General features: G+C 37.2%; 1 protein-coding gene across 9 annotated transcripts in view; it reads right to left on the reverse strand.

Moving 5' to 3' along the window:
- SENP6 (SUMO specific peptidase 6) overlaps window positions 1–21,685 on the reverse strand; it is an 85,307-nt gene that overhangs the window by 50,608 nt on the left and 13,014 nt on the right. For 3 of the 9 annotated variants that reach the window (XM_078385654.1, XM_020785883.3, XM_020785879.3), the window contains exons 2-6: window positions 20,701–20,794; window positions 15,136–15,199; window positions 13,812–13,954; window positions 12,567–12,665; window positions 5,912–5,932 (exon numbers count right to left, since the gene is read on the reverse strand). In XM_078385654.1, coding sequence (XP_078241780.1) covers window positions 5,912–5,932; window positions 12,567–12,665; window positions 13,812–13,837 — 146 coding nt within the window. In that variant the 5' untranslated portion in view covers window positions 13,838–13,954; window positions 15,136–15,199; window positions 20,701–20,794. The remainder of the gene's footprint in view (window positions 1–5,911; window positions 5,933–12,566; window positions 12,666–13,811; window positions 13,955–15,135; window positions 15,200–20,700; window positions 20,795–21,685) is intronic. The other 6 variants (XM_078385651.1, XM_020785882.3, XM_078385663.1 and 3 more) reach the window with 3 other exon arrangements.

Here is a 21,685-nt window from a genome sequence, read left to right on the forward strand (position 1 = left end):
GGGCTATGGACCGGGGGTTGGAGACCCCTGCATTAGAGCTCTTTATGCCATATACAGGGGGTGTTAAAAATGGGTTACAATTTGCCCTAACGAACTTCACCCTAACAAAGCATTGTACATTATTAAAAGATTGCCTTCTGTGAGGTTCGCAATGCAGTTACTACAGAAAGAAAACTAATCTATTACAATTACATACTGTACATAGATGAAAACAAGGTTTAGGTCAGCATTAGCATTTTATAAGCCATATGTTACGTTCATCTTGTCATTACAGCGGCACCAACTGGCTATTTCTGACACATTATCTATTATGATATTACTAGGATAGAAGTAAAACATTTCATGTATTTTCTGACTAATTAAAATTTCACTGTCTTCCTTCCTTTTAGATGCATTCCTGTAATGATTATTCTGAAGTATTACAACCTTGTGTTACTTGTGTTCGCTGCATGCACAGACATGATGCAAAGTCTATGTAGCTAGACAAATTCAAATTTAACAATAACTACATATTAAAAAATAAAACTGGTTTTATACATTAATCAGTTTATTGCAGATACAGTATCTGATTTTTCATTCATCCTGGAGCTTTTCAATTCAATTTTTTACTTTTTTGTACCTAATTTCCTGTATTACTAAAGGTATATAGAATTGGAAGACTATGCAATACTGGAAATATAATACATGAATACTTCAGTAATTACCACTAACATTAATTGCTTATGGTTGTTGTGGGTTCTTCGGGCTCTTTGGCCGTGTTCTGACGGTTGTTCTTCCTAACGTTTCAACAGTCTCTGTGGCTGACAGCTTCAGAGACCGTGAAAGCCTTCGCGAATACATTAATTGCTTACTTTCTAGCCAAACCCCTACTATTTAGCACGTTAAATCACACCAGAGCAGGCCCATTTAATCAATGAAGACTGAGTCAACTCCTCTGTAAGTTCTAGTAACTAAACGTGGCTTGTTTTAACTACAACTTACTATTTCAATGTAAGTTGCAGCTAGACTAGGCCCATTTGAATCAATGAAACTCATGGAAGAGCTGATTAATTGAGTAGGCCTACTCTAGTGCAATTTACTATACTAAGCAGTAGGATTCTGGCCTCTATTATGAAGACAGGTAACTACAATAGGACCTCCTTATCCATTGGATCAGTTTCCACTGATTCACATATCCAGTCTGAAAATATTAAAACTATTAAAAAAGAAATATGCCCCACAAAAGACCTGTTTTCACAGGTATGACCAGAACCAATCACTAGTGGGAACCAGAGACTGTGTTATGAATACTTGTTAGTGAAGAATATGGTCTCTGGCACACTTTAGTGGTCAGTTCCAATAATGCATGTGAAATTACTTTTTTCCTGTTTTTTTCCTTTTACCATGCTCTATATATACAATATTTGCTGTTATCTGTGGTTTTCAGTATCCACGGGAGGCTTGGAACGAATCCCCAGCAAATAAGGGAGTCCTAATGTACTGTAAAAACATGAATGGCTCATTGAATGATCAAATAAATCAAGAAAAGAAGGTGGCAAAAAATAAATGGAAAGGTAAAATGGCTCCTTATTTGTAGAAAATCTTCTCGTATTAAAGTAGCACACCATACTTCAATGTCTTCCTGTTCACATACTATCTTTTGCATATTCCAAAGAGGGAGATAAATTATACCCTCCAGCAAAGCACCACAATTGAGATATACTTTCACAGAAGAGGGCAGAGATGCCAACAAGATGGACTGCATCATCAAAAGGGATGAGTTTGGTGTATATGGAGAATTGCTCTGGAGAGCATAGCTTCCATATACCTTCACCAGCCAATCCTAATACAGGTTTCTTCTGGAACTAAGGAGTCAACAAGCTGCCCAGAGTGAGCAGACCAAGAAGACATGCTCATCACAGGGATAAAGCCAGGACCACAGAAGTATCTCAGAAACTTTGTTTTACTTATAATGGACCAGTGTTGTTCATTTCTTTTGTTTGTAAAAAAAATCAAGCTCAGGGATTGGTTGAACTAGTACTTCCTCAGTTAATATGTATATCAGCTTCCCCTGACTGACCTGGTGCCTTAAAAATGTTCCAAAGAATTCCTCCTCACCAGCCTCATCCAGCATGTTAAGAATTATAATCTGAAGATGCCAAGAAAATTAATTCTGCAGACTACACTTTGCTGAATAATTACAGACAGCTCTTTTCCCCTTCCCTCTGCAGCAGGAAGAACAGGTAGGAGCACCTGACACATGGATACTGTTACAGGACACAACAGGATACAACATTAAACTGCTTTTTTATGCAGCTGGAAAGTGCAGATTTCCAGGGTCTTCGCTCCTATGCTGAAAGGAGAGATGAGAAGCATTCATGCCTGAAGCTCATCCTCAATTACAAACTGTATGAGTGATGTTAAAGGTATCATTATTGCAAAGAGTCTTGTTGTGGAGGGAACTGGGAAATCCCCACACCCTTGCATCAAACAAATAATGTAAAAAGTACTGCCCAAAAGCCCATTCCTACCCACTGACATCAAGCCTCATTCCCTGCCCCAGCCATTTTTATTCCACTGTGCAGACAATGAATCCTGTGCATGGTTTATGTATCCCTTAACATCCTCAATGAGATACTGAGTGACATAAGCACAATCAACAATTTGATATAATAGGAGGTAGTCCACTATCACTGAAAAAGAGGGTTAAAGAAAGTCTTTGTGGGCCAGTTGAAACCTGTGAGTCACAGATTGCCTGCTTTGGCTTTATAACTGAATGCAGCCAATGCATAAACCATGCATAAACATCTTTGGGAAAATTCTGTTTTTTTCTTTTTACTCTATTGTATCAAAAGGAGAAACTGAGACTGGAGAAAAAAGGAAAATCAAGGCAGGAAGAACAACTCCTTAAAAATGCATTTCTCCCATACAACTGGTACAGATATGCCACTGGGTTCTAGTGTGACATGTTGCATGCAGGACTATACTTTATCAAACTTCCGTATGTCTTCCTAAAGTACTGTATTTTTCAGTGTATAAGATGCTACTTTTTCTTAAAATCGTTAAGACTAAAAATCTAGGGTCGTCTTATACACGGAAGTTAGCTGAGGAGAGAACAAAACAGCCCATACCTTGGCGCTGCAAACAGGCTTCTTTCAATCACAAGGCTTAGCTTCCTAGTCAAGAGACTTAACTGCCTCTAATCATGAGCCTTATGTAACTAACGTCAGCTGATGCTGAATAAACCAATTGGAACACACTTCATTGGAGATGGAGCATGTAGGCAGTGCTCAGACGTGTTCTGAGCCCAGAGGCTTGATGCATAATATGACAGTACTGGTATGTAAATGTTACCTAATTACTTTTAAAAATGTGTTATGTTTCCTGTTTAAAATACTGATGTCTTAATTTGGGGTTAGAAAAGTGGGGGGAGGATGTCTTATACACAGAAAAAACGGTAACTAAAAATAACTGGCTTTTTTCTCTTATGATCATACATGCCTATGAATGTACATCATACAATTTGATCTGCACCAAAAGCAATTAAAGAGCCTTGTGTTACGTTAAAATCTAGTAAGTTGTATTTGGAATAGGTTTTGTGAACTGCAGCACACTTCATGCGTGGACTGTATTAACACACACATTTACTTGCACCACAGTTTGCCCTTCAAAGCATTTCAGTGGGTCAACAAAGTTTCTGTCTGATTTTATTTTCACATTGAATAAATGCCAAACATATAATTGAATAAAACCATGTACAGCTTCTCTTTCAAAATCTATATTGTATTATTTCTTGCCGCAGTACAATATTATTCCACACAATACAGAAAAAAGACTAAATTTTTAATACTGTTGTTCAAGTTACTGATGACCCATATGAATTAGCATCCTTCCATGGAAAGGACCAAAAAAAACCTCACTTGTCTAAACAGTTACAACATATTAAGGAGAAAACGACCTGGAGGTTTATTTTATTTTACTGCTGAACATCAAACTTTAACATGAATTTAGTAAGCTCTGTAAAACTTTCTGTAGTGATAACAAATGGTATAGGTTGGACGAATTTCCATTGTCATCTGTTTTCTTGGAATTTCCGCAGCCCTATCTGGTAAGTCAAGCATGGCAGAAATCTAAGATAAAAAGATGTCCCTTTCTAAATTAAAAAAAAATCCTTGAAATGTTCTTTTCTAAACAAAATGGGCAAATCTCAAAATGTTCACATTGCAACACACAATACATTGGCTGAAATCCAGAAATAAGTCACAATTAGAGTAGGCCCACTGAATCAGTGGTGATGTACTGTGTCAGCTCTTCCACAGGTTGAATTGATTCAACAGGCCCATTCTAGTCGTGACTTATTTCTGGATTTCAGTCATTAATTGAACTGAGCCCACTTATTAACCAAAATCAATTACTTATAAAATGTTTCAACAAGTACAAGAATTGTTTTTCAATAATGGTATTATTGACACTGTTATGTTTTAAAATTATACTTGTGTCAACTGACCCCACAATTCAGTAAGACCCAACAAAACTTTGCTCTTTCTGTTAGCAAGGTACTAGCATGATCATTTTAAATGGTCTACCAATTTTTAAAGAAACAATTCCCCTTCCAAATACAAATGTTCAGAAAAAACACACAAGTAACTTTCTGTTCCTATCTTACTTATCTATATAAAGTATTTCCCAATTTGCTGCCCAACATAACTCTCAAAGGAATATCTCTTCATTTATATGAATATAAATAAAAAAACATGGGAAATTAGTTTCAACCAATAACAGTATTTATACTAAATTCTGGCTATCTACAAGCTGCAAAACAAAATATTCTGTTTTTTCTATACCCTAACAAGTTTATGTATCTATGGATATAACAAGTTTATGTATCTATGGATATGAACTTTTCAGCAATAGTTGAAAATTACAAAATTACAGCTATTACTGAAAAGGGACCCAGCTCCTGATCTCAAAGAATAATCCCTCTTCCCAGCACACAGATCCATGGCAAAGACTTCAGGTGAGCTCAGCATTAATAGGAGGAATTAACAGGAAATAATTTTAAAAAACAATAGCTGAAATCCAGTAGTGACGACTAGAGCAGGCTCACAAAATGAATGGAACTTGCATACGTGTTTGGCTCACCAAATCCCCACTGATTCAATGGGCCTACTCTAGTTGTGACTTACTACTGTACTGGATTTCAGCCAATGAGTTCTTATAAATGACTGCAGGTGTACACACTCCCCTTTTGCACCCCATTATTCTACATTTGGTGCTAAAGCAACTGGCCAAAAAATAAAATAAAATCAGGACAATACCAAGGGATGTCTGCATTTCTGAGAGCTGCCAGCTGAGGATAATGTATATATTTTTTACTCACATTTACCAGAATTAGTATCATTCTAGTGGCCCCACTCATAATCATATAGAGCACATGGACTTTCAAATAGTACTAGAGTGTAACTCCTACTGTTCATCATCACAGCCTATGCTGGCTAATGGAAGATGGCCATAAAGGCCAGAGGTACCTAAAGCCCTGATGTAAGGCTAGAGATGGACTAGGAGACTCTATGACATCCACCACTACTTCTCCTATTTCTCTTCTAATGCCATATCTTCTCCAGCTCAAAATCATCCCAATGTTTGTTTTAGTTAACATTTCCTTCCCTTTGGCCCCATCTGCCTAACCCAAATGGAAACACATTTCTTCTTCCCATTACCTATCACAACCAAGTCACCAAACACACACTCTGTATCTCTACATATATATTGCATTTCCTTAAGAAAATACTTAACCCTCTGCCAATGTAAACATAATTTAAAATGCAACTCAATATGTAGTTACATTTCAGCAGCACCTTCAGCAAAGCAAGCAGACATACATCTATTATAATCACATTATCTACCATACTTATTTCACTATTGAACTTACCTTTCTTTTCGATCCAGACTGCTTAAAATATGAAAGAGAAAAATATCATAAGATACAACACCTTTTAACATCAGTAGATCTTTGAAAATGTTTAGTCGGCTACTTATATGCCAATATTTAAATCAAATGGAACATTCATTCATTTTCATAGATACGATTATGCTTAAAACTAGTCACCTAAACAAGAACGAGAAGCCACTGATTCTGGTCAGAAGATATTAGGCATGAACCATTTATAGGTTCTTTTGCAAGTTTTTTAAACTTCAAAACTCAGAATTCTCCATTCTGGGAGTTCCAGCTGCCAAGCCCTCACCAAATTGTGTTCATTTGGAGAAAGGCTGAGCTGGAAGGCTTCATGGCCTAGAACAGGTATGAGCCTGGCAGCAAGACCTCCCAGAATGGTGAATTATGGGTTTTGGAGTTCAAAAAACAAACAAAACAACTGGCATTTGCCTAGGAGACATATCAGAATATTTAAGGTAGGAGTCTTTATTTTAGATCTGACCCCGCTATTCAAGCCAGAAACTGCCCCATTCCAGAAAAGCCTGTTCTTTGGAAAGGGGCAGGTATGGTCAGAGATCTTACCTCATTGGGCTCTGCTGTACAAAAGATGTTCCAAGTACCTTTTGACAGCAAGACCCATAGTTCGTTACCCCACAAACTTCTTCCTGACCAAAAGGTCAAACAGGAGAAGAAAGTGCCTTCTTCTCACTGCCTTGCTTTCTCTGGAACAGAAACAACTGAGGAACAGCAGTTTGGCTCTGTGCAGGAGGCAAATCCCCTCTAGGCTTTCTTTCAGCTCTGGGGTTGGAGAAAGGAGAGGGAGGATCACTGCACAACTACCCAAATAATATCTGATCACGTTTCCATTTTCAAAGCTGAGGAAAGCTGGCAACTACTCACTGGCAGGCAGTGGCAGAGAATACATGGCAAGAACAGTGTGCAGATTTACAGTGTGCAGATCTGCAGAACACTCATTTCAGTTCATGGTTCTGTTCAGAAAGACTGTTTAAAGAACACTGTGAGAAACGCTGAAATGTCTGAGGACCTGGACTTGTCTATGAAAGTTCACATTAAAATATAGCTGTGGCTTTAAGGTGCCACAACATTTTTTCTTTATATTTTATTTATGTTTTGTTTTTGCCTGATATAACAATTAAATGGTTATAGTTAAGAGTCTCATTTTGTGAAGAAGTTGCAAGACAAATTATTTGAAGATAAGTAAATGTAAAAAAATATTGCCAGAAAGATTAAGCAGAGATCTATGGTGCAATGACATCTAGAAGTGCCTTCAAACAGCAAAGCTCTAAAGGTTCCCAAGATCTTCAAAAAGAAGGACAGAGGCTGAGACAGAGAGGGTAATTAACTACATATATTATGAAAGAATCACTCAAACTAAACAAACAGAATGTGCTTCTACTTAAAAGTGTCATGTTTAACTCAGTTTTCTCTCTTTAAAAACATGCCGACACTCCTTATCCTTCTACTTCTCATTTTGCTTCTCTTTTTAAAAAATAAAGCAGAAAAAACTCATTTTAAATACAATGATGGTTTAGCAGCTGTAATATAGCTTTGATTCAAAAATCAGGATCAAAAAGATTTGGGGAGTTCTCAAGCACCACATTTGGGAGAAATTCAGTAGAAAGTAACAATGTCAGGAATACCTGAAATATCTCTCAGAAGATTCTAAACTGTTTGGAAAACCAATGCTCTACTGGGCACACTGAATTAAAATATGATTTTTCACGTATTTGAATTTTTTTTTGATAGGAGCATAGGGTGCAATAAAATGTGCTGTACTATAGCTCCAGTGAATTTACTAAGTTAAAGCTAAGCAATTGTGTGGACTGTCAGTGACTATAAAAGGTAAATATAGCAGCACGAATTGAGAGAGGATTTCTATGACATTTCACATTCTCTCTGCAACCTAATAAACTCATAAGCAAGTTCAAACATGTTGATGAGTAATCTGGCCTTTCTCACTGGATTACTCATTACCATGAACGAACTCATCAATAAGCTCAAACGTACATTTCAGAAAAAATATGACATGTCATAGGAATCCTCGCCCTACTCATGAAAATTGTCTTGGGCTTACAAAAAAGAAGTGTAGGTCATACAAACCTTTCTATATACAAAGAGAATACTGTTAGTGCAAAAAGGAAGGTACACTGCACAAATAAAAGGCTTAAAATGCGCTTCCAAGCAGTAAAAAGGTTCTGTTTATTTGTAAATAAATAGATATATACCAAGTAGAACACATTAATACTTAGAAGTACAGTGGTGCCCCGCATAGCGATGTTAATCCATTCCGGATTAATCGTTGCCATCTGGAAACATCGGAATGCGGGTGGGAATACCCCATAGAAACGCATTAAACGCTGGGGCAAAAATTCACCGTTATGCGAAGATCCTCCACAGCGCTGCCATTTTCACACCCTCGGTAAGCGAGGAAATCGTGCAAAAATGGTTGTGGCGGCCATTCTGGAACCGCCAATCAGCTGGCCGAAAATGGGGCCGGGGCTCGGGCAGGAGAAGGCTCCCCTGCCCTCCTCCTGAGCGCACGCCGGCTTTTCTCCGGAAGCGCTTCTCCGGGAGAAGCCAAAACGCCCGCCCGTCAGCTGTTCCAAAAGGCAGGCATTTGGGCTGATCCCGGAGAAGCGCTTCTCCGGGAGCAGCCGAAACGCCTGCCTTTTGGAACAGCTGACGGGTGGGCCTCTGGGCTGCTCCCAGAGAAGTGCTTCGCTGCGAGCAGCCCAAACGCCCGCCAGTCAGCTGTCAGTGGTTCCCCGTGAGCAGGGCAAAGCCCGTTTTTTGGAACAGCTGACCGGCGGGGCCTTTGCAATGATCGTGGGGGAGCGCTCCCCCATGGTCATTGCAAAGCGAATTTTCCCCATAGGGGCCATCGTAAAGCGATCGCTCTTGCAATGGCAAAAAGTCCATCGCAAAGCAATTTCATCGCTAAACGGAGCGATTGTTATGCGAGGCACCACTGTATTTACCATTTGTCACAATCTGAATTATACTTAAAATTGCTTTAATTAACATACTTACATAGTAACAAAAGGAATAATACAAAATTACACAAACACACTACAGAATACAGTGGTGCCCCGCATAGCGACGTTAATCCGTTCCAGGATTAACGTTGCTATCCGGATTCGTCACTATGCAGGGGAAAAAACCCATAGGTACGCATTAAACTCCGTTTAATGTGTTCCTGTTGGGGAAAAACTCACCGGTAAGCGAAGATTCCCCCAGCCAGCCGCCATTTTTGCTGCCCGGTAAGCGAGGGCAGGGCGTGAAAACGCTGCGGGTGGCCATTTTCTGCACCCGGCAGCCATTTTGGAACCACCAATCAGCTGTTTTCTAAACATCACAATGCGAAGATCGGTAAGCAAAACGCTTACCGATCATTGCAATGCAATGTTTAGCCTATCCAAACATCGCAATGTGATCGCAAAAAACGCTTCGCTATGCGGATTCGTCGTTAAACGGTGCGCTCAGTAAGCGAGGGACCACTGTAGTTCATACAGTCCCATTGTTTCTTCCCACTAGAACTTAGAATGTCAGTACAAGAGGGTTAATTTATTCTTATGTTAGTGGACCCTAAAATTTAATTTGATTTAGATTCTATATATTTCACAGTAAATTAAACATAAAGCAATTAAGTTAATTTTAAAGGAAATTCTAGAAGAAAATGACATGTTACCATTCAGGGTTTTTAATAGTTTATGTCACTTCCCAAACCTGGAACTTCTTGGATGCATTTGACTAGAAACCCTTCCATTTGACTTGGCATGACAGAATTTGCAGTCCAACACAACTGGAAAATGCTATGGTGGAGAATGCTGCCCTGAAGCATGGATCAGAAAATTTGTTCCATTATCTTCACCTCTCTTCTCTCCCACTGAAACAGTTTAACCCACCTCCCAAAACTATTTTTTTCACTCATTCTAAAACCACTTTAGTCAGTTTGTTTGGACTGACAAATATTAATAAAAATGATGTCCCTATTATAACTAGAGGCCACCGGTCCAGTGCAGGACTGAAATACAGTAAAGAGGCTCTATTTTGAGGGCCTCAGACCACATGCAAGACATTTTTTTCTGCACTACTGAACAGATGAATCCCTTACATTAGTATTGTTCTGCTTGTAAAAGATGGTTAGCAACTTCTTCAAATCCCTCCATTATCATCTAATTGAAGTTCTTGGCTCTCCTCAGATTTCTCCACCTACTATTTTCTATAAAGCAGATCTGGGGTATTCTTATATGCAATGCATATTTTACCCACTGTGCTTGACTCTGTCTGTTTCTGCCTATTCCCATGTGATAGAGTCAGTTTCATACTGTAGCCAGGAAATTTAAAACACCCCTCAAGCTGCCACTACCAACATAGCCAGCTTCAATTCTCCTTCTTCTGGTTATGGCTCAGACTTTTTCCATGGCTTCACTTCTAGCTACAGCCCCAGCAAAACAAAACAAATAATCCAAACAATTAAAGTTGTGGGTAAATATTAAACCAATTAGGAACGAATTAAGTTTACCTACCATGTTAATAGTGTTTGACCATTACTGGGTTAAGATCAATCTAATTAGATTAGCCTGGCTAGTTAAAATAAATAGATTATTACAAGCCTTCTTTCTAATTTTCGATGCTTTATTTCTCTCTAATGCGAACTTCATGTCTGTCCTATCAACTACAAGCAATATTGGATAAAAACTGCCTAAAATGTTATAATAGAGGACTTCTGGCCTCACAAAAAGTATAGCAGTGGAATATGGATTCTTCACAAAACAAGTTCATATTTTTGCGTCTCCATCCTCCATTTATGGGTACTACCTGCTACTTGAAAGCCAGGGATGGTCCTAAATTATTTTTACAAGGAAATGTACCAAATCTACCAGCAAAAAACAATTTATGGTGGAGTGGGTGTGGGTGTTACAGCTTACTTGACTATTATAAAAGGGGGCCACAAGCTGAAAAAGTTGGGAAACACTGCTCTAAATATAACTTCTCCTGAATTGCTGACTGCCTCCATATTCTGCAAGCTACAGAATACTGAAAGCCTCTGCCTATTAGCTGACAACAGTGGTAGTGGAAGGAGGACATAAGGGAATAAAAAAGAGGAGACAAAGAACTGAACAGCAACTGGATGGGCCAACATACACTACCTGCTTTTCATCTGTGTTATCCTTGTTATGTTATATAAGAAGAGGACTGCCACAGAAATATATTTCCTTGGGTTCTAGGGAAAGTTAATACACTTCAAAAATCAGAATGGACTTTCCACATTAAAACCTAGAGAGAAATGTCAATCCTCACTTCATGAATTTCTCTCTAAAACATGCAAGAATCTCCCACAATTCATAAAATAAAGCATCTCTACTGGCTCCAGACTCTCCACTCTCTCCATTTAGATCTGAGCCTTAATGACTGAAGAGAAAACATGAGTACCGTACACTAATAACACAGTACAGTGGTGCCTCGCTTAGCGATTTTAATTGGTGTCAAAAAAACCATCGCTATGGGAAAACATCGCTAAGCGAAACGCGTTTTCCCATACAGATGCATTGAAAACCGGATAATCCGTTCCAATGGGAACGGATTGCTGTCCTTAAGCGAAAATCGCCATAGGAAACATTGCTAAGCGAAACGCGGTTCCCCAATTGAAATGCATTGAAACCTATTCAATGCATTTCAATGGGGGGGGGGAAATTACAACAAATTCAAAAAGAGTCAGAACAAAGTCAAATTAGTTTAACAAAGGGTTTATTAAGTGCACTTATGATTTCAAGCATTCTAAACCCTTTTAAAACATTTTTACACATTTAAAAAACAGCCAACACAGGGCTGTCAAAACCATCGTTAAGCAAAACAGAGGGACGCAAACTGTCATCGCTAAGCGAAGCAAGGTCCCAAACATCGCTATGCGAAAATCGCCCATAGGAAAGATCGCTAATCGGAGCACAAGATCGCTCCGAAAAAGCCATCGCTAAGCGAACTGTCGTTAAACGAAGCAATCGCTAAGCAAGGCACCACTGTATAAGCAAGAACAAGTTGTGACGTTGTACCACATTATTACTGGTCACAGAGAATGTTTGTTAAGGTATCTGATTTGGCTTTCAATTTTCTCACTTTTTGAGGTTTCGACCAGTGGCTTTTTCACTGTATACTCTGTCTTTCTCTATGCATGCAATGAGAGTTGAAAATTCCAAGAAGGAAATAGCATTTTTGGCTGTCCTTTACTTCATTCATTTTACCTATATTCTACCCTTCTTCTAATAAAGTGACTCAATGTGACCTCTTACTACAAATATTTATATGTGCAATTTCCCTATTCATTTTACAAGTGTGAGCACTTCCAGCAATAATAAGTTTGTCCTTCATTTTCGAAGATGACCATCTCCATCAGATTCACCATTTAGGGGAAAAAGAAGTGAGTTGTTAAGGTTGAGCCATAGCATGTTGACGGGCCCACAAACAATTAAGCAGCTCAATATAAAGAGAAGGACATACACAGTTTATATGTCCCTTACAAGTACAAATACCAAATATTTCTTACAAAAAAAGCAAATGTAAGTTTTATAAAACAAAATATACAGATTGATTGTAACAGAGAGAAAAACTGTATTTATCCATCACATCTTACCTTTGAGCAGCTGTTTTTACCATCGGTGTTTGTCCATGAGTGTGGTGACGTTTAACTTGTACCAGTGTTCCAGGGCAAGATATATTCTGGACATTTTCACTGCAAATGTAAGCATCAAGTTAAAAAGATGTTAGCATTCACAATATGTCCAAATTGTAACTTTGTTTGGAGAAACTCTTATCCTTCTCTTCATTCTCTAAGTCAGTGGTCCCAAAACTTTTACCAGCCATGGACCATTTTTGGGGAGTGGTGCGCCCGCAGGGGGGCAGAGCTTGCTTGCTTGCATGCATACACACAGTGCGCTCACGAGGCAGAACATGCTCACATGCATGCATGCGACGGTGCCCATGGGGGCGCACGCACAGGGGCCAAACATGCTCTTTGCTATGTGCACAGCATACGCACAGGGGTGGAACGTGCATGCACACGACAGCATGGGGGAGTAGGAGATCTATGTTCGTGGCCCGGTCCGGATAAGCCGCGGACCGCTACCAGGTCGCGGACTGGTTGTTGGGGACCTCTGCTCTAAGTGACATTTTTCGGTGGTGAAATGTTTGATTGGCCAGCAACACAAAACACTGTCAACCCACATAGGAAATAGGAAAGAGACCTTTGTACCCAGTTGTTACTTTTGCCACTTCTAGTTATTTTTAAGCACTTCAATGATTAGAATAAAACATTCAGGTGAAACCTACCCCATTTCCCCAAAAATAAGACCTAACCTGAAAATAAGCCCTGGTATGATTTTTCAAGATGCTCGTAATATAAGCCCTACCACAAAAATAGGCCCTAGTAAAGTGAAACCCCACCCTCCACCATTGTGCAGCAGCCAGTTGACATAACTGTATTTGAATAAATGTAGATTGTTGTACATGAAAAAAATAAAACATCCCCTGAAAATAAGCCCTAATGCGTTTTTGGAGCGAAAATTAATATAAGACTCTGTCTTTTCAGGGAAACATAGTAATATGCCACCAAGCTTGCCTCAGTTTTCCAGAACATTTGGGATTTTTAAAGCAATAATGTAGCAAACCTGTAGCATCCAGTCAAAAAACTTACAAAGACAGCATCTCAGGGCTTAGTCCACAAAACATCTGATAATAGTAACATAGCATTTTAACCAATTGTGAGAGTATGTCAGCAAAATATAATCATTCTTTTCACACTGCTACATACACCACTGCTACTTCCATCAGTAAAACACCACTAACTAAACTACTTTGAGTATATTCAGAAGCACTGTACCCTATTTTCTTAGTGCTTCCCAACATGTTGAGTCCAGTTGAATTTCCTTTTAAAACCCTAGAAGTGTCTGTTTTGTTCCGTCTTGTGTATGTTCTCAAGCAATCACTTCTGGTACCAAAAGTTACTGAGTTGTAAAATGGTAGCTGAAACAGAACAATTAAGGAAAATTTAAATGTACACAGCATGTACCAAATAAAGATAGAGTTCTACTGTACATTTCAGTTAATTTCAGACATTAAGATACTCTCAATCCATTTTTCAAAGAGCTGCATGCTTCAAGTGTCAGATGTTTACGGGCCTGATGCAAAAGATGCAAAGTACATAGTTACAAGGTAGAAGTGGGGAACCACATCAACAGTTCCATTATATTTCAAGGCTTATCTTTCATCAGAACCAACCTCTCGCTAGAATGCTAATACCACCAATGGTGGCTAAACATCATAATCACCAATTAATGAAAATTCCACATCAGGAAACCTCAGACTTGAGAAAAGTGATCTGAGCAAAGACAATAAACATTCCATTAAAAATACGTTATCTTTGGGCAGGATTTTTCTCAGTAAACTTTGCCTAAGAGGGTCTTAAAAACAGGGCTGCTGTTTGGCTGATAGACAATGTCTGTGGTTTTGTTTGTGGGTTGTTTGTTTTTTTTTAAGAATGGTTTTAAACTGTTTTCATCCACCAGTTTTTAAAACAATATTTGTTTAATTGGCTGTTGTGGGTTTTTCGGGTTCTTTGGCCATGTTCTGAAAGTTGTTCTTCCTAACGTTTCCCGGCCGTGAAAGCCTTCGTGGATACATTTGTTTAATTATTTTTTAATATTATAATGATTATTGCATGATTTATTTTTTAAACAAGGTTTTAATACTGCTTGACCTACTATTTACTATAAGCTACCTTAGATCCTTTGGAGAGAGAAATGAGGTACAAATATTTATGAATAAATAAATGACATCTGCTAAAGAGGAGCTCTCAAATAAAGTGATCTGCAGCTTTTTTTAAAAATGTGAGAACATTATGAAAATCTGCTTTATTGGTGCTTCCTACCCAAAAACATAATCACATTAAGTTCTTCTAAATGCATCCACATAGACACAAAACCACAAGTTCAGTCTTGGTAGTCTACTGTATTCAGAACTCTGTCAGCAAAGGAACAGATAACATAATAATGTACTACTAAAACAATACTCCATACTGGATTTTTTAAAAGGGTTAATTACTAAAATATATACACTTCTACATACACATATCTATGGTGTGCACTTGATGAATTTAAATCATAATACACGAATATGTACTCATGCACATGTGTATAAATATTCACCTTTTTTTCACCATTGGGGCTGCTGGTTCCATCACTCTCATCTGCACTCAGCACACTGGCTTCACTAAAAAGAGAAACAGGAGAAGATATATACCATAATTCAACAACAGAAAAAACACTGTTTTAAACAACCTTGAAAAAAGTAACCATGTCCTGGTAATATTTCTGTGATCTAATATACAATCTAAACAGTTCACACACTTCTCTCTAAACAGTTATGGTGCTATTTCACGTCCAAATAAACTGTATATGAAAACTGTGCTGAATTAGAAAGGGAAACAATGATATTCTTATGAAATTATTGAAAATACAGTATGTAAAATACTGTATGACAAGGTTTCACATGCTCTCTTTTGTATGGATTTCTGGATAAACTTTAATTGTTGCTGATGTATGCATAACACAGAAGATGAGATACAAATCTGAAGCTTTGTAACCATTATTTGGCCTGTGGATGAAAAGCTTTTGCTATGTTGCTGTAAATTCAATAAACCTGGCTTGTTTCACAACACACATGAATATATAGCTGTCAACAACCACCTAATTCTACATGTGTTGTACTGATATTTTATTTAAACCTTGAAACTCTTGCTGCATTTTATCAGGACTATGTTATACTTGATACCCAGGGGTGTGTGATTCCCTCCTCACTCAGTAAATCCAGTGACTTACCAGCAAAACTCTTTCCTACCAGCTATATGAAAGCTACGGACATTTTAGATACCTGGCAGATTACATTTTCCAATACAGATCCATGTGATCACTAAAGTTATTTTAAAAAAAAGCCTTGCTGATTAATTCACTACCTATAGTATGCCATTTAGTTGTCTTCTCCATTGTAGTTCCCATCTCTTGAAATGTTCTCCCATCCACATACTGGGACAGTATCAACTGCACAATGCATTTTGCACCCATGAAAGACTCACATCTTCACTTAACATTGACTGCACTGCCCAGTTTATGAACTGTGTTTTGAATATCTGATTTTAAATACTTCAACTGATTATTCTAACGGAGATAGGGATCCTCCAATAAATTATATGCCTACAGCGTAAATCAAACAACATTCAGTATGATATGGGGCAATTTTTTTCCTGGCTTTTATATTATTTGTTTTAATATTGTATCTTGGGTCTTCTTAAGGGGAAAGGCAAGGTATAATTATTTTAACAACAACAACAACAACAGATTAATGCATTACTCTCAGATTAATACACTCAGGGAACAGGGTATATAATACACTGGCAAAATAAAGGGGGGGAGGCAAAATATTGTAGCACTAACAAATCAAACTGAGTGTGAGATTTTGTGGACCATGTTTTCAGACACACATCTGAAGAAGTGAATTCTGATCTATAAAAGCTCAAACTCAAATAAATCTGTTAGTCTGAAAAATGCTATAGTATTTTACTACTACTACTCCCCCTTCCTTTTCACAACATATCGAGACAAATTAACACAACTTGGAAAAAATTATAAAAGTCTTGAAGTTTTATAAACATTGAGAATAAGAGGGACTAGTGGCACAAGGAAGTAGAAATAGTGCGAAAAATAACCAACTGCTGCTGAAAGAACTAAAGTTCCACTGCAATCTTGTATGTCTCCTCCTTGACCAGCTCAAATTATTTCCCTTTTTAATCTATTGAAAGATAACTGAAGCTTGGCTGCATAGAGCAGATCAACATGTTATATAGTTCCACTGAGATACTCTACTGAATTTCAGGGAATGCTTCCCACTTGCTATTCAATTAGCAGGGAATTTCCAGGTCAAATTATCCACCTACCTCCAGTCTTAATTTAATCAAAACATCTCAAAATAATGCCTTATTTATATGTTACAAAATTCCTGAGAAATCAAGGGAAATCTGTAAGAAGTATTACAAAGCATACTTCAAAACCCAGGAAAAATTACTTAGGAACTAAGCCCCCAGGAGTTCTCTATTCTTGACTCCCTTCTCTCTGTCTCTTAGTTCCCTCCATGTGCCCTTTCTTTCTGCCAGCTCTCTACTGGTATTGACTCGCACCTTGAATAATCTCTTCCTCCTGTGTTCCAACAAAACATAAAGGAAGGCATTCATTCCCCACCCCAACCTGCTTAAAAATCATTTTCCCTTTTTATTCCCATTGTACCATCCTCATCCATCTACTTGCCCTGAAGAGACATTGAACAACCACAAAATACAATCCATTCATCACCAAAACTCTGCCTCCTCCTCCATTTTCACCAAGAAAATGTCATTTGTTAATTATACAATAATATGACAATGCTTCATATTTCTAAAATCCTTTTTCAATAAAATAATAAAGGGAGAAAGGTTATCATGGAAACAACTGATAATATTAATACTGAAAAATAATAAAGATCCTACTGATCTTGAGGCTTATACATCTATTTATTTAATAAATCACAATGCCAAGATATTTACAGTAATATTAGCAAAGCAAATGAATAATTTATTACTAAATATATTGAAGAAGAGCAAGCTAGTTTTAAGCCAGGACAACAAATGTCTTACATGGTAAGAATATTAAATGTAATAGAATTTCAAAAGAAAATTTAAAAACAGAATTTCAAAACAAAAGATTGATATGTATAATTTTATTAGATATTTTAAGGCATTTGATTCAGTGGAATGGCCATCTTTAAAAATGATAATTAAGGTGTTGGGTTTTATCAAGCAATTTTAAAAATTAATAGAACTGTATTCGGAGAACACTGAAGCAGTATTAGTTAATGATGTGATAACAGAACAGATCTCTCTAGGCCAACGAACTAGGTAAGGGTAACCCTCATCCCCTGTACTGTTCCCTTTAGTTACTGAATTATGCTATTAGAAAAAAATAAAGAGCTTTTACATAAGGAGAAAGTTAAGATTAATTTATTTGCTGATGATATTTCTCATGATACCTTGGTAACAAAAGAAAATCCTTTAAAGGCTGTAGAGAGGATTAAATTACATTTAAAAGAATTTGGAGAGGTAACTTGGTTTACAGGTACATTGGTATAATGTTGGTTTTTAACTATAGTAAAGAGGAAAAAGGAAACATCTGAAAAGAAATTAGTGTTAATTAGTGTTAATTTGGAAAGACTAAAAGAAGAGATCTTTACAGTACTGAAACAGGTAAGTTTGAGTAAGCTAGCTGACTTAAGGAAAACTGGAATGTTATGGTTTGGAAGAGTTGCAGAATGTAAAATAAAGATATTATCTAAGATTAATTTTTTAAATTTATGATGTCACCAATAAATATTGGTGGAGAAGAGTTAAAGACTGGCAAAATATGATTAACAACATTTTAATGGAAATAAGAAACTATGGGTTAATAAGAAATTATATAAATTTCAAAAAGGGGGGGGGGTCAAGGCTTCCTAGCTGCCAATCAATTAAGACATATATCAAATGTTACCCCTCAGCCCAACAAAATTAATTTAGCTAAAAATGGAAAGGCAAGTGTTGCATTTGAATTTGATAACTATCCTCTTTTTAAAAGACATTAAAAACAAAGTTAAAAATAGAAAATCCTTTTCTTAATAATTTGGAATATAGAAAATTGTTTGTTCTGTCAATATCTCAATTATCCCTGGTAAGACAGCCGGAAAAATTCCCAGAGAATCTTAAAAGCCAACTGAATATTTTCTTAATTGGCAGGTTGTTAGGTTAAAGGAATGGCTAGAAAAAATGGTGAATAAAGAATTAATAAAAGAAGTGCTAGGCAAAGATGAAATATCTTGGTGCAATGTCATTCAGTTAGAACACTGGACGTAGAATGGATAAAAAGAAATGGTAAAAATAGGTAATTCATGAAATACGAAGGAAATACGACAGAATGGAAGTGTAGGAGATGAGAAAGTATGGAAGAGAATAATAAGTAAAATTCACAATTTATTATTGGAAGCAGAAGAATAGGAAGGTTTACTTAAAATGTTGTGAGAATTTGATTTGGGAGAACAAATAAGCTGTAGTGCTTGGAAAAATATGGAACATTAGAATATTGAGATCCACATCAATAAGGACAAAAGAATTTTTTTATAAGTTAGTGTGGAGATGGTATTTAACTTCAGTGAAACTTAGTCAAATAGACAACAGCTATTTTAATATGTGCTGGAGAGGGTGCCAGAAAATATACACTTATTTTTATATGTGGTGGGAATGTGAAGATAGATATAGCAATGGTTGTCAATGTTATTTTTTTAATGCACTAGGATCTAAAGTTCAAGAACACTTCTACACACATTTCCAGCTTACCGCCAAAACTCTCTCATTAAACACACAAGGACCACTGCACATCATTCCTTAGAATATAAGATGTTGTAATGAGTTGGGTTCCTGGTTGTTGTCACCATAAATAAGTCCCACTACATTAACATAGCCAACATGTAATATTATGTTGCTGCATTAACATTCTGCATTCCTAGAACAAAATTTCATTAATATCTTAACTGGGTTTCAATGCTCATCCGGTCCAGAACTGGAGCTATCTGAATATTTATTTTAAATATGGACTATTACAAGAGGGCCATAGGATTACTTCACACGTGATTTCTTATTGGACTTATCCTTATGTAGGAAAACTATATTGGACCTCTTAACTGACCCAATTCTCTTTCCACCTCCTTTCTCCTTCTCTTCTCTCCTCTTGCTCTATCCCCCAACATTCTGTACACTATAACCTTTTTAAATGTAGAATATATTGCCACACATGCATTAGGTCAAAAAGTAGTTGTGTACATCAACCTCTACACATTGGTGCTAAATGCAGTTTGTGTGTGTGATTAATCTAGCACAGCCTCTAATAACATATATAATGTACTATAGTCTCATAAAGAACTCATGACAGTACATACACTATTATCTTTGCTTTCAAAATTTTTATTCAACACACCTCTTTGCTGACTCAGGAATTTTACAAGACTAAAAATCTTGGGAAGATGTTTCCAATTAGACCATTAACATAAGCAAAGACTAAAACAGCTCACTGCACTAAAATCTGTACAACACCCAGCAATTGACACAAAGACAAAAAAAAGATACCAGGATAGCAGTAACTTTGCTTTACTTATACATTTCAAATGTTTTTACTACAAAACAAGGGTGAACAATTTCTGAGAATCCCAGAATTATTCTTGCCATCCTCAGAGAGGGGGCCACACTCAACCAATCCAGAAAATCTGAGAAAAAAAAATATACACAACAAACGAAGGCTTTTACTACTTACAATATCTTTAAAATTCCCAGCTTAGTTGTTTTAAATCTAAGCCATGTGAGTTACATAATTTCACATTTTCCTACTTTGATTCCAGATATTACAAAATGTGTGTATATGTATGCATAAACACAGCGATACACTTGCTTCTTAATAATGTACAGCTTTTTAAAAAAATAACTAGCCTGAAAGCAGCCTTCATATTACATGAATGTGTGTGCATGTATGTCAGAGACAGCTATGCTGTGTCAGCATTGCTGTATTAGAGAACTTGGATGTCTAAGATGAAACTAATAGCTTACTAAATAATTGCTACAAATCATGACATTTTACTTTTAATGGCCTAAATTAAAATATCCTTACTCTTTCTCTGTATCTCCTTCACTTTCTTCTGAATGATTAAAGCTCCAGTTATTTTTAAAACCTCCATCCCTCTTGGATTGTGATCTATCCAAAGCTGAAACGAAAACAAGGTAGGTCAGTTTTGATTCCAAGCCAAATCAAATCACCAGTCAATACACAGTCAATAACAATCCCATCTGCTACTGAAAGCAAAATAATAATTATTGTTTATTGTTTAACAGTTTTGCAGTGTTTAAACTTAAGAATTTATCTTCAACTCAATCTTACAAAGATTAGATTAAAAAACAGTGATTGGCCTTAAATTGTTTCATTTTTATCAACCCAGCACGCTACCAAGAGCATTATGCCAACAGTCAACCAAACTAATATTGCAAAAGTGAATACACCATATCCCATAGAATTCTTGTCAATACAATACAGTACATCCACCTGAAAGGAAAACACACACAGAAATTCAGGCTGGCTTTTCATAGCTGCTTCGAAAGAACATTGCACATAGGTATCCTTACCCCAATTTCATTAACTGCCCTAAAATCCACCAAGTTATAATGAGGAATCTTGAAAGCTAGTACAAATGATGATTCGTCACTGCAACTGCCAAGATCCTGTTCACTTAACTTTGCACAGTGGATGTAGATAATGTCATCAGCCTGCACCCTAAAATTTATTTTAAATTACAGTGGTGCCTCGCTTAACGAGCGCCTCGCTGAGCGATAAAATCGCTTAATGAGGGGCTCTGGGCCATCGCTGGAGCATTCGCTCAGCAATGGCCCCTATGGCGTTTTTTCGCTTTGCGATATTCGCTAAGCGATTCGCTTAGCGAATATCGCATAATGAAGCAGGGGAGAACAGCTGATCGGCGGTTCCAAAATGGCCGGCGGAAGGTCCGCGCCGCATTTTCGCGCCCTGCACTCGCTTACCGAGGGCGTGAAAATGGCGGCACTGTGGAGGAACATTGAACAAAGTTCAATGCGTTTCTATGGCT

The sequence above is a fragment of the Pogona vitticeps genome, chromosome 1 (assembly GCF_051106095.1).
Source record: "Pogona vitticeps strain Pit_001003342236 chromosome 1, PviZW2.1, whole genome shotgun sequence".
NCBI classification, from domain to species: Eukaryota; Metazoa; Chordata; class Lepidosauria; order Squamata; family Agamidae; genus Pogona; species Pogona vitticeps.